Source organism: Mastomys coucha, unplaced genomic scaffold (assembly GCF_008632895.1).
Source record: "Mastomys coucha isolate ucsf_1 unplaced genomic scaffold, UCSF_Mcou_1 pScaffold18, whole genome shotgun sequence".
Taxonomy (NCBI): domain Eukaryota; kingdom Metazoa; phylum Chordata; class Mammalia; order Rodentia; family Muridae; genus Mastomys; species Mastomys coucha.
Genome location: NW_022196900.1, coordinates 91,799,343 through 91,811,897, shown reverse-complemented (window position 1 = coordinate 91,811,897; position 12,555 = coordinate 91,799,343). Strand labels below are relative to the sequence as shown.

The 12,555-nt window shown below is 48.6% G+C and overlaps 1 protein-coding gene across 5 annotated transcripts in view; it reads left to right on the top strand.

Annotated features, from left to right (window-relative positions):
- The window catches only part of Rcan3 (RCAN family member 3), a 20,532-nt gene extending 11,562 nt beyond the window's left edge, over window positions 1-8,970 (top strand). For 2 of the 5 annotated variants that reach the window (XM_031379056.1, XM_031379057.1), the window contains exons 3-5: window positions 1,342-1,515; window positions 3,112-3,283; window positions 6,320-8,970. In XM_031379056.1, the coding sequence (XP_031234916.1) occupies window positions 1,342-1,515; window positions 3,112-3,283; window positions 6,320-6,510 (537 nt within the window). In that variant the 3' untranslated portion in view covers window positions 6,511-8,970. Of the gene's footprint in view, window positions 1-1,341; window positions 1,516-3,111; window positions 3,284-4,698; window positions 5,294-6,232 lie in introns of those variants that run through there. The other 3 variants (XM_031379058.1, XM_031379059.1, XM_031379060.1) reach the window with 2 other exon arrangements.
- Window positions 8,971-12,555: the final 3,585 nt, after the last annotated feature.

The window sequence follows — 12,555 nt, the reverse complement described above, 5'->3', positions numbered from 1 at the left end:
TTTTAATAAAACCCTGAACCACCTGGACTGTGTGAGACCTAGTCTTTAAAAAACAAAAGATAGGAAGTGGTTTCTCTGTGTTTTATTGTGTGCACATGCTAAGTCGGTGTTGTTCAGGATCTACGAGGAAGAAGTCTTAGGAGACCTCTCCCAGTGTGTCAGGAGGACGTAAGCATGCAAACAAATGCCTAGAACAGTGGGGAAGCCAGGAAGGTCGGAGTGTCAGGAGGAGTGGGGAAGCCGGGAAGGTCGGAGTGTCAGAACTACAGCCTTGGCTGTCCTGGAACTCACTCTGTAGACCAGGCTGGCCTCAAACTCAGAAATCCACCTGCTTCTACCTCCCAAGTGCTGGGATTAAAGGCATGCACCACCACCGCCCGGCCCTAAATATTTCATAACCTTTAAACCTGCAATATCTAACAGAGGTAGCCATTTTAAGTCTGTGCAGATTGCACACTTTGAGCACGTGAGTCACGGTGTATCTGTTGCATGTAATTTTAAAAAGCCCATGCTTGGTCTAGCTAGTTTCTAGAATCAGAAGCCACCCCTTCCTCCTTGCCCAATGCTGAAAATGGCTGTCTGGCCCTGGTTCCAGCACCTGGCTTACTAAGCCACCCAAACTCCTGGAGCTACTGCTCCTGTTCCACAGATGGACTTCCCCGGGCCGTCAGCTACAACCACCACCAGTGACAGCTCGGGAATTTCACCCTCTCTCTTGCCCACCTAAATTGTCACAAATGGAAAACACCAGACAGCCATATTAATTAATGATTAATATCAGCCAGAATTGTATTGATAAACCTCCAGCTCCAGTGTGCCCCTACAAAGAACACACAACTCAGTTATAATATTTATAAACTGTACACCTAGATTGGACAGATCTACCACTACACCACTCTATGCCCCAGCTATGAGATCCCTTGCTACTTACGGCTCCTCCAGGCCACATGGCTCTGCTCCATCTCCCACCTTCTCTTCATCTTCCTCTCTCTCCCCGAGCCTCCATCTTATTCTCCTCCTTCCTTCTTCCCCTTCTCTAAAACTCCCAGCCCCACCTTTTTTTTTCTACTGCCCAATCACAGGCTCTAGCCTTTATTTGAGCAGTTAAAATGGGGAGCGGGGGTTCACATGGAATCACCTGAGTAGTGACCTGCTTCTCATTGGGGGCAGGATTAGCATCAAAATATAAACAGCACCAGGACAGTCTACAACAGCTAGCAGCTCTGAACACCTGTGAGAAAGGAGGAGCCGCAGCTGCCGCTTCCCCTTAGCCGGTCTCCGGTTAATAGGAGAATTCTGTCTTCCCTCCCGCTTCCCTTGGCCCTGCTGCTCCCTGTGCAGGAGAGGTTTGAGGCCCTGTTCACCCTCTACGATGACCAGGTCACATTCCAGTTGTTCAAGAGCTTTCGCAGAGTGAGGATCAATTTCAGCAAGCCCGAGGCTGCAGCGAGAGCACGGATCGAGCTCCACGAGAGTGAGTTCCATGGCCGGAAGCTGAAGCTTTACTTCGCACAGGTAATGGGGAGTTCTGTGGCTGCACCCCCACAGCTGTGCTTGCGTTCATAGCCCGATGCATTCCCCCTCCATCACGGGCTCAGAGGTTTGTGAAACCAGCAATCACATGAACCAGGGACCCAGTGTTTTTCCTTACTTTACACATATGTAATTTTATGTATTTTAGGAGCATATTGGGCCTCTGTCTTTGTTTCTCTGAGACTAACAGCTAAGGGATTCACTTTCCAAGTAGTTTTGCTTGGCTAGGGCTCTGGGGGGAGAGGGGAGGCGGAGCCCTGTCACTTCGAGGTTGGCAGATTAAATATTCTGGGCATCTAAAATGGTGATGAGGATGTTTCTACATCCGTAGAAAAACAGAGAACAACACCTTGTGACCGTGCTGGCCACAAAGCCTGACGGCCTGAGTTTGATCCTTAGAGTTCATCCATGGGTGGAAAGAAAATGCATCTGTGTCCTCTAATGACCACATTGCAATTTTCTCTCTTCTGAGACAGGCACTTTGTAGTGTGCTAGTCAGCCATTCTCAGTGAATGAGTTAGGGTACCGGACTGCGATGAGACACTAACCAAAAGCACAAAAAGCTTATGTAGCTTAGGTATCTTGAATCACCATTCACTGAGGGAAGCCAAGGCAAGAACTCAACCTGGGTAGGAACCTGGAGGCTCCTTACTGGCCTACAGAGTGCTGCTTGCTGGCTTGCTCCTCATGGCTTGCTCAGCCTGCTTCCTTAAAGAACCCAGGACCATAACCCAGGGTGGACAGGGCCCCCCCCCCATCGGCCACTAAGAAAATGCTCTACAGGCCTGCCTGCAGTCAGATCTTCTGGGAAGCATTTTCTCAGCTGAGGTCCCCTTCCCTTGATGGCTGAAGCTTGCGTCAGGTTGACATATACTAGCCAGCACACCCCACCGTAGCAAGTACCTGAGAGAGTGAGCTATAAAGGAAGAAATTCTTGGCTCGAGGTTTGCAGGTTTCCGTCTGAGTGTGGCTGGCCCTTTTCCTTTGGGCCTGCTGTGGAGCAGCACATGGAGCAGAGCAAAGCTCTTCACCTCATTCGTGGGAAACAGAAAGAGTAAGGGGCTGGGGTCCCACTGTCCCTTAAAATATGTCCCCGTGACCAAAGACCTCCCTGTCTCCTAAAGGCTCCCAGTTTGACCTCTCGGGAGAGCGAGCCTGTATCTTCCATGTAAAGCCTGAGGGTCACTTAGAGCCCAGATAACAGCCATCATCACTCCTCTGTTTATCTCTGTCCGTCTGTTTATACATTTGTTCTTTCATTCACCTCATGTTTATCAAGGGCCCAGGGTCTGTGGCCACTTCAGCCCACCTCCTGGAAGGTCACAGGCAGTTTGAGAAACAGTTTAATCACTCCTCCAAGAAAGGAGCAATTATTATAAAGTTGGAAATGAAAGCCCTGGTGGTGGTGCACGCCTTTAATCCAAGACTCTGGGGGTAGAGACAGGCAGATCTATGAGTCTGGTCTACAGAGTGAGTTCCAGGAGAGCCAGGGCTGCACAGAGAAACCCTGTCTCCAAAGCAAAACAAAACCCAAAGAAAAGGAAAGATAGATGCTCATAAGCATGCCTTTCCCTGCAGGTGCAGGTGTCCGGGGAGGCCCGGGACAAGTCCTACTTACGGCCACCACAGCCCACCAAGCAGTTCCTCATCTCTCCTCCCGCCTCACCCCCTGTGGGGTGGAAGCAGAGTGAAGATGCGATGCCAGTGATCAACTATGACCTGCTCTGTGCCGTCTCCAAGCTGGGGCCAGGTAATCATTCCACCTTAGTTCTCGGCGTCCTTGGACATTGCTGTTTTGTGTGTTGGAGACTGTGTTCATTACGGTGTGGAGCCCCGCAGCAGCAGCAGCAGCAGCACTGTCCAGTGAACAGTGTGGCCACGCCAGTCTGGGTTCATACTCGAGCTGTGCACTTCCCAGTGCTGTGGTCCTCAGCCAGTGGCCCAGCCTGGCTTATCTGTGTAGGTTGTAAGGGGTAAATGCTATATGCAGCATGATAATTTCAGCCATTCAGCTAGGAGTTAATACGGCAGTATTAACATTTCGCTGCTCTCTCTCAGTAAGCCAGTCAGCACTGTGTCGATGACAGCTGCCTCAGGTGACAGTGACTATGACCTATCATCCTTCCAAAGTTCTCTCTTTTGTCATTTCTTTCTTTCCTTCTTTTCTTGCTCTGTTTCTCTTATCCCTTTAATAATGCGAGAAGCTGATTTTTTGCTGTTAAGGTCAGGGTGTCTCTTCTAGGGCGTTTCAGAGGCTTCTGAGAAGGAGCTCTGCTCCTGGACTGTTCCGCTCTTAGACATCAGAGACCCTCAGTAGACACTGCTGCCTAGCGCCTAGCCAGTACCTCCCATGGTGACCCAACCCCATTATGACTGTAATTAGCCCACCTTAGTTTTTTGTAGGGCAGCAGTTAGCATTTATATTGACATTTTAAGTAGTATTTATGTAATCTAGTCAATGGGTTCCCATCTTAGTGAGCACAAAGCCAGAGTAAGCATAGAACATAAGAGAGAGAAAGGTTTAGTGCCTACAGGGAGAGGCAGAGCTATCTGCAAAGCAAGCCCTCCCCAAGTGAAGGGAGCTTGTGTATATTCATATAGTGGCAGGTGCATTCCTGAGCATGCTCAGTGGAAAGTCACGGAGATGAACATGGTGGGCAGGGTGTGCTCGTGCTCAGCTTGCACCATGAAGTTTCACCTAAAAATAAGAGAAGGGTGGTTTGAAGGTGTGTGCTAACAGGAGTCTGCCCTGACGTTGCCCAGGAGAGAAGGGACAGTGTCTTTACAAATAGAATCTCTGCAGAGCATGGTGGTACTCAACTTTAACAGCACTTGGGAGGCCCAGGCTGGCAGTTCCCTGGGAGTTCCAGGTCAGCCCGTCTACACAGTAAGCCCGGGCCAGCCTGGGCTACAGAGTGCAACTCCAAGGAGTTTAAAAAAAAAAAAAAAAAAGCCAGCATTTGGGAGATGGAAGCAGAAGAATTAGAGTTCAAGGTCAGCCTCAGCTACACCAGCAAGTTTCTAACTGGCCCAGATTTCATGACAAGAAGTCTTAAAAAAACAAAAACAAAACCCAGCCACTAAATGACGTAGTAGAAGAGGAAGTTGGGAGATAGAAGACATTCATTCCTTCACTGGGAGTAAGGCTCCTTCCTGTGCTTGCAGGGGAAAAATATGAACTGCACGCGGGAACCGAGTCCACCCCCAGTGTGGTGGTGCACGTCTGTGAGAGCGAAACTGAAGAGGAAGAAGACACAAAAAACCCAAAACAGAAAATTACGCAGACCCGGCGCCCGGAAGCTCCCACAGCAGCACTGAGTGAGCAGCTTGACTGTGCGCTGTGAGCGGCTGCCGCACCTGTGCGTCCCACTACTCCAGCTGCGCCTGCCTAGGAGCACAGCCCAGGGATGCTACTGCATCCGTCGGGCAATTGGGCCAGTCTCCCCAGGCCGGAACATAGGGTGAAGTAGCAGATTCGGCCAGCTGTTTGAATTTTTGAACAGTATTCTAAATGGCACTTTAAGTGACAAGGTTAGCCCCACCATGTGGCACCTGTCTCCTCCCCCAGAAATATTAGTTCCCTTGAACCTGTAGAGCATTGGGTACCACAGGCCAGAGCTAGAGTCACCCAGTGCACTGTCATTTTCACAGATTTAAAAATTAGTCTTACGGTTTCAGTACTTTGGTGTGGGTATTTTTGTACAGGTGTGGCAGTGTCTTAACAATATATTGAGCAAAGGCTGAGTGTTATTATTCAGTAGACATGACCTTTTTTTTTTTTTTTGCACGAGAAGAAACCTGAGATAGAAAATTATTTGTAGAAGTCATTTCTCTCAAGTATTTTTTCACTAGCTTTGGGGATGAAAGGCCAAATGACTGAGATCGTCAGGTCCAGATGTCATGGGCAGATGTGCTTGCTCTTGGCTCTCCTGCCTGTCTGTCTGTCTTTCCTGGCTCTCCTGGCTATCAGTCTTACTTGGCAGTCAGTGACGGTGGTGTACTAAACTCTGCTCCCCGCTCAGCCCTTCCCAGCCTCTGCTCTGCTGGAGGAACCCGGCCTTTGCCAGTGGGATGTGTCACCGGCAAGCTTGGCTGATGACAATGGAGTTGGAGCCCGTGCACGCGGGGCAGCTCTTCAGTTACTCTCTTGACCCTCCTAATGCTGGCTGCTACTGCTTGAGACTTCTGTGCTGTGTGTATAATCATGGATGTTAGTCGACCTTAACTTTAGACGATAATGATAAGACTGTGAAGACCTCTTTAAATTGGGGGGGGCTGGCTCATTTTTGTTTTCTTCAAAGACAGGGTTTCACTTTGTAGCTCCCAGGCCTCAAGTCCTCTGTGATCCTTGTGCCTCAGCTTGCCAAATGCTGGAATCACAGGGGTGAGCACCACGCACTTCAAAGTTTTCCACTCAAGTATTTCAGCTGTATGGAAAGAAAAATCACCTGTACTTCCCCCTGTGGATTAGGGAGAGGAATCATTCTTTTGGGGGTGGTTGAGTTTGTTTGTTTGTTTGTTGTTGTTTTGTTTTGAGATAAGGTTTCACACGGTTGCTCAGGCTAGCCCATTATGTAGCCCAAGCTGATCTTGAGCCCCAGACCGCTCTCTCTCTTTAGCGTCCTGAGTGTTTGGATTGCAGGCTTGGGCTTGTAATTCATGCTTCTCTTTTAACAAACATTTCCACCTTTGCTTGCAGTTGATACTAAGATAGAATTGCTTCTTACACTTGAAGATGTGTTGTTGGAGCTTCCGTAGGTCGCTCAGCATCACTGGTCCCTTGCAGGCTCTCCTGCCTCAGTGCTGTGCTGCAGGTATGTCAGCGGCTCCACTCATCCGACTATTCTCTCGCACAGCAAGTATTCAGAGCTGGCTGGCGTAAGTGAAGAGGCTGGGCACAGAACAGAGAGGAACATGGCTACTACTGCGAAGAAAGGACCATGGAGAAATGAGGCCGTACTTTGGGTGACATGTTAGGGCTGAGTCCTTCTGTGGTAGGATTGATTTCATGAGTGTGCATACACACACACACACACACACACACACACACACACACACACACACACACACATGTTTTCTGTCTTATTAAAACAGGGTCTCATGTAGTCCAGGTTGACCTCAAACTTGCTGCATCCCAAGGATGACCTTGAACTCCTGCTCCTTCTGCCTCTGTCTCCTTAGTGCCAGGACTGCAGGTGTGTGCCACCGCACCCAACACAAACAGAAGAGATGTCCCTTGCTTTCAGATACTGTTGAATGCTGAACTCTGCATTTGCCATTGGGAAGCCTCTGTGTAGATTCCACCCACACTGGTTTTTAAATCCAAGCCATCTGTCTAATAAGTAATTACCTGCATGTTTTATTTTGAGGTGACGTCTCACAATGTGGCCCAGGTTGGTCTCAAACTCCAGCCCTCAGTGGGTCTTCCCAGTTGACTGGATGCAGGCACAGGCCCTGTGGTCCCCGGACTTTGGGAGGCATTCAAGGTCACCCTTGGCTACACACTGCTTCGCATTGCTGAGCTCACCAGTTTGCTTCTTCTGGTTGTAGGGTAGACCCTAGCTGCCAGCAAGTGTGTTCTCAACAGCTGGGGAGTTTTTATGTTCCCCATTATATAGTACGTGTTCTAATTGTCTAAGTGATTGTAACCCAGTTTTTAAATTTGTCTTGGCTTACATTTTCTACCCACCAGTTAAAGGACATCTGAAGTTAAGAAGTTCAAATCTGTGTACATAATGTTACCTTGGCCCCAGCAGTTGTGTTGGCACCTTATGTGGGTTCCCTGGACATTCACTTTCATGCAGTTAGAGTGTAAATAGTTGTAGTAAGAGAGAGGACCCAGGCTCAAAGAATGCATGGAGTTAAAGGGTCGCTGTGGGAAAATCAAGTTCTATTCCAGATTAATGATGGATCTGGTCTTTATATTTTTATGTAAACTATTTTTAGACTTGAGGATTTAGTTTTCAGAGGAAAACTTTAAGCATAATTAAACCATGGGAGTGTACCAGATCCCTTGATGCCTTGGGTCCACGCCTGCTTGCTTGCCTTCCTTTCCTTAGGGCCTCAGAGCTCACCCGTCAGGCGAGCTTGGCCACCTTCCACCTCCCTCTGTGTTCTCTAATTAATAAATCTGTCTTAAGGAAACAGTGTCTGGGTGTGGTGGCACTGGCCTGTAATCTCAGCCTGCAGGAAGCTGAGGCAGGAGGATTGAGAGGAGGAGGCTAGCCTGGGATACATGAGTAAACCCTCTCTCAGGTATTTTTCCCTTTTCTTGGTGTGACAGTACAGAGGGACAGAAGTCCTGGGAAAATATTTACTTCTAACCAAGAAGTCTGTGTTCTAGACTCATTCTACACAAAGTTAAGCGGAAGGAGTACCATGTATGAACCTTGAGCAACCACATGGCAAATGACTATTGGTGTTTCAAACTCCCCTCAAAGTGTGTTCTCCAGAGCCATCCTCCTCCTCAGAGTGCCACTGTTTCCCTCCGTCTTGAGCAGAGCACACTTCATAGTCAGGATTACCAAATGTATTCAGCATGGTGGCATATGCTGTCATCTCAGCGCTTGGGAGGCAGAGGTACAAGGACTTTGCAGGTTTAAGGCCAGCCTGGGCCATGTACCAAGACCCTGCCTAATCAACAAGGGGGTTCCTGAGTGCAGGTATCCCAGTGACAGATAACAGCGACTGTGCATCTTTGGTCATGGCTGGGAACGTGCCGTAGTCCCTGTGGTTTCTAGTCAAAGCTAGAAGTGATTCCAGATACAATCAGCATGCAGACACCTACTAACTCAGGCTCGTGCTTTCTCTTGAAAACCTGCAGTCCTTGAGGTGGGTCCTGAGACCCTGCAGGTCCCATGTGACCTGGGCCAGCTGTGCGTTCTTGACATAAGAGGATTTCTTTTCTATCTATGCAGACAATTTGTGGTTTTCTGTACTGTTCCCTGTTAGTATCCACTCTTCCTAAGTCAGATTGGGGACTGAGGAGGGACAACAGGTGTCAGTCCTGTGTCGTACCGTGCCCTCTGCTCTCAGCCCCTGAGTATTTATTCACATCACTTGTGTCTTTTGATGTGTGAGAAAGCATTCACAGCTGTTGCACATTGATCTTCATAACTGAACCTGCAGCTGGCTTTAGTCTCGAATCCAACATGTCTGTAGTCCCCCTGGTCCTGTACACTGTAATCAGTCCTCGCTGCACTTGTGGAAACCAGTCAGTGAGCTTTGTCCGTGTGTCCTGTGATTTCAGTATGCTTGATGTGATGGGCCATAGTTCATTATCGGCTTCAACTGTCCTGTGTCCTAAGGCTTTCTAACATTCCTTGTCCTGTAAGGAGGTGACAAAGGCAGACTGTAACTTGAAGGACACTTGTGATTGATTACCTGTAACAAATTTTGATGTTGAAACTAATAAAAAAGTTGTTGTTTTTTAAGTCAGTTCGTTGAGCAGTCTCTTCAATGTGTATCTGACTGGACAATAACATGGAAGACAGGAAGCTGTGCAAACGGGAGTCCTCTGTGCATCGTCAGTGCTGCGCTGGGCCACACACTGGTGTGCTCACCAACAGCAGAGCCCTGCAGGTCTACTCCACCAGAGAAAGCTCTGCCTGCGCTACTCCTTAGCTAAGGCGATTTATTGCTGGGGAAGAACAACAGATTAATAACTCCGCCTTCCAGTATTTTAATCAGAAATGGCTGCTGAGTTATAACTCAGTTGTTTTCTTTTCCTTTTGAGATAAGGTGTCAGCCCAGGCTGCCCTACACTCTGTATGTAGCCTAGACTAGCCTACAATTCCTAATCTTCCTACTTCCACCTCAAAGATGGTGGGATTAAAGGAGTATCCCCATGTGCCCTGCTGCTGCTAATACTTTCAAATGTCTGTCTGTCTGTCTGTCTGTCTATCTTTCTATCTATGTGTATGGGTGTTGTGGTCGCTTGTATGTGCTTGGCCCAGGGAGTGGTACTATTAGGAGGTGTGGCCTTGGAGTAGGTGTGGAGGAAGTTATGTCACTGTGGGAGTGGCTTTAAGACCCTCCTCTTAGCTGCCTGGTAGGTGGTAGTCTTCTCCTAGCGACCTTCAGATCAAGATGTAGAACTCGGAGCTCCTTCTCCAGCACTGTGTCTGTCTAGACGCTGCCATGCTCCTGCCTTGATGATAATGGACTGAACCTCTAAATCTGTAAGCCAGCCCCAATTAAATGTTGTCCTTCATAAGAGCTGCCTTGGTCATGGTGTCTGTTCACAGCAATGGGAACCCTAAGACAGGTGTTGTCTGTCTGTCCATCTCTAAATATTTATGTATGCAGTGCTTTTTCCTCATGGGCCTCTCTCTGTGCACCACGTGTATGCCTGATGCCTGCGGAGGCCAGAGGAAGCCTCCTGAAACTGGAGCTACAGACCATGGTGAGTGTTAGGAATTGAACCTGGGTCCTCTGGAAGAACGACCAGTGCTCTTAACTGCTGAGCCAGCTCTCCAGCCCATAATACTTACTTTGAGCTACGCAATTCTCTCTCCCTCCCCCCCCCCCGTCCCCTTCCCCCCCTTCTCTTAGTTTTGTTTTGTTTTTTGTTTTTCAAGACAGGGTTTCTCTGTAGTTCTGGCTGTCCTGGAACTCACTCTGTAGAACAGGTTGGCCTTGAACTCAGAAATCCACCTGTCTCTGCCTCTGCCTCCCAAGTGCTGGGATTAAAGGCATGTGCCACCACTGTCCAGCTGCAAGTCTCTTTTTAACTTATTTAACTGTGCTTATTTATTTTTGCTCTTTGAGACAAGGTCTCATATGGCAGTAGCCAAGGCTGGTCTCAGACTCGGTGTGTAGCCCAGGATGACTCTGAACTCTAGACTCCACCCCCCAGGTGCTGGGGTTAAAGATGTATACCACCATTCCCAGTGTCTTTGCTCTGTTCATATAAAATCTTATATAATATAAAATGTATTTTAGTGATTAAGAACTAGAGAAATGGTCTGGTCCAGTGGTTAAGAGCACCAGCTGCTTTCCCAAAGGACCAGGGTCCATTTCCAGTAACCACATGCTAGCTCACCACTGTCTGTGATTCCAGTTCCAAGGGATCCAGGGCACAGCACACACATGGTGTACACACCTTCACGTGGGCAAAACAGCCATGCACATAAAGTAAATCTCAAAAGTAAAAAAAATAAATCTTCAAAAATAGGAGCCAGGCATAGTGGCCCACGACTTTAATCCCAGCACTAGGGAAGCAGAGGCAGGCGGATTTCTGAGTTTGAGGCCAGCCTGGTCTACATAATGAATTCCAGGACAGCCAGGGCTACATAGTGAGACCTTGTCTCAATTAAGAGTAAACAGCTGCTCTATTTGTGGATGGAAAGGAACAGAACCCCCAAGGGGTAGCACCCCAAACCCTTAGCCTCCAGCTCCATCCTCACCCCGCTCACCTTTACCAGAGGATGCCAGAGGCAGTAGCCTAAGTAAGCCTCAGTTGGTCAAAAATCAACATATTACTAGACTGCATAGTTGTGTCTTTTTTTCTCATGCTCTGAGCTCTGTCGGGTGGAAGTCTGCAACCCTCTGGAAGTATGTCAGTACTCAGCAGTTTTGAATAAAATGAAAGCAAAGCAAGCCAGTGGTGCCACTTCCTGGACTGCCTCTCCAGGCAGGTCTCTGGAGCTGCCACCAGGTGGCGCTGTGCCTCCAGGTTCTGGCCTTGAGCTCTGCTTAAGGCTCTACTTGGGGTTCAAAAGGACTTTAGAAGGTAGGGTTGGTGCTTAGCTGGCATGTGCTGGGCCCCAGGCTTAATCCCCAGCATCCTGACAATACCGGCCCAAATCCCTACCATCAGGATCAAATTTCACTCAGTTGATAACAGTAAGCTGTAAAAGCATTACAACACCCCCCCCCACACACACACACACCCAAAAAAGCCATTTTTGAAAACACAGGCTAGTGGTCTGCGGTATGACTTAACTGGCAGAGTGGCTTCCTAACTTGCACCAGACTCTGTGTTGGCTCCCCAACCCCCATAACCAGGCACTGTGGATGACACAGGCCTATAAACCTAACACTTAGAGGAAGGAAGACCAGGCGTTCAGGGTCATCCTCAGCTACGCAGCAAGTTTGACATCAGCCTGGGGTACATGAAGCCGTGTCTCCAGATAACAAATCAATACAGGATAGGGCTAGAAATGGCCATCTACGTCTACAAGCTCAGTTCTTTGGGTTTAGAGTCAGGAGGATCAGTTCAAAGTCACCCTCAACTATATACAAGTTTGAGGCTAGCCTGTGCTACATGTCTCTAAAAGCCATGAAACAAAAAAGCACAGACTAGAAAATATAAGAACGAAGGTCTAACTTCGAAGTTGCCCTCCAGAAAATCAGCTGACTGCAGAGCTCAGCAGCGTGTATCCGAGTTCTGTTAGCACCAGACACAACCATTAATACCAGTGGCGAGGGAAACCCGTATGTGCGTGCAGCCCTGACCCTTGACAGCCGCCACGGGGAAAATTCAAAATCTCGCCAAGGTTCCTCTTCTCTTCCAAGGCAGAACTGCTCCGAGTGTAGATCACCATTCTACTGCTATGAAGAGACACCCAAGAGTGCCCAAGGCAGCTCTGATAAAGGAAAGCATTCAATGGGGTGGGGGCTGGCTTACCAGTTTCAGAGGTTAACTCCATGATTGTCCCAGTAGGTAGACCTGCTGGAGAAGTGGCTGAGAACCATATCCTGATCTGCAGGCAGGAGAGAGACATAAACAGAGATAGACTCACAGAGAGAGACCAGCAGACACTGGGCCTGGTAAGGACTTTTGAAACCTCAAAGCCTACCCCATAGACATGACACACCCACTCCACACCTCCTAATCCTTCTCAAACAGTGCCGCTCCCTGGTGACTAAGCACACAAAACATATGAGCCTATGAGGGACTGTCATCCAAGCTACCACAGGGGGTGTTGCTCTTCTGAAGGTCCTGAGTTCAATTCCCAGCAACCACATGGTGGCTCACAACCATGTGTATTGGGATCCATTGCCCTTTTCTGGTATGCA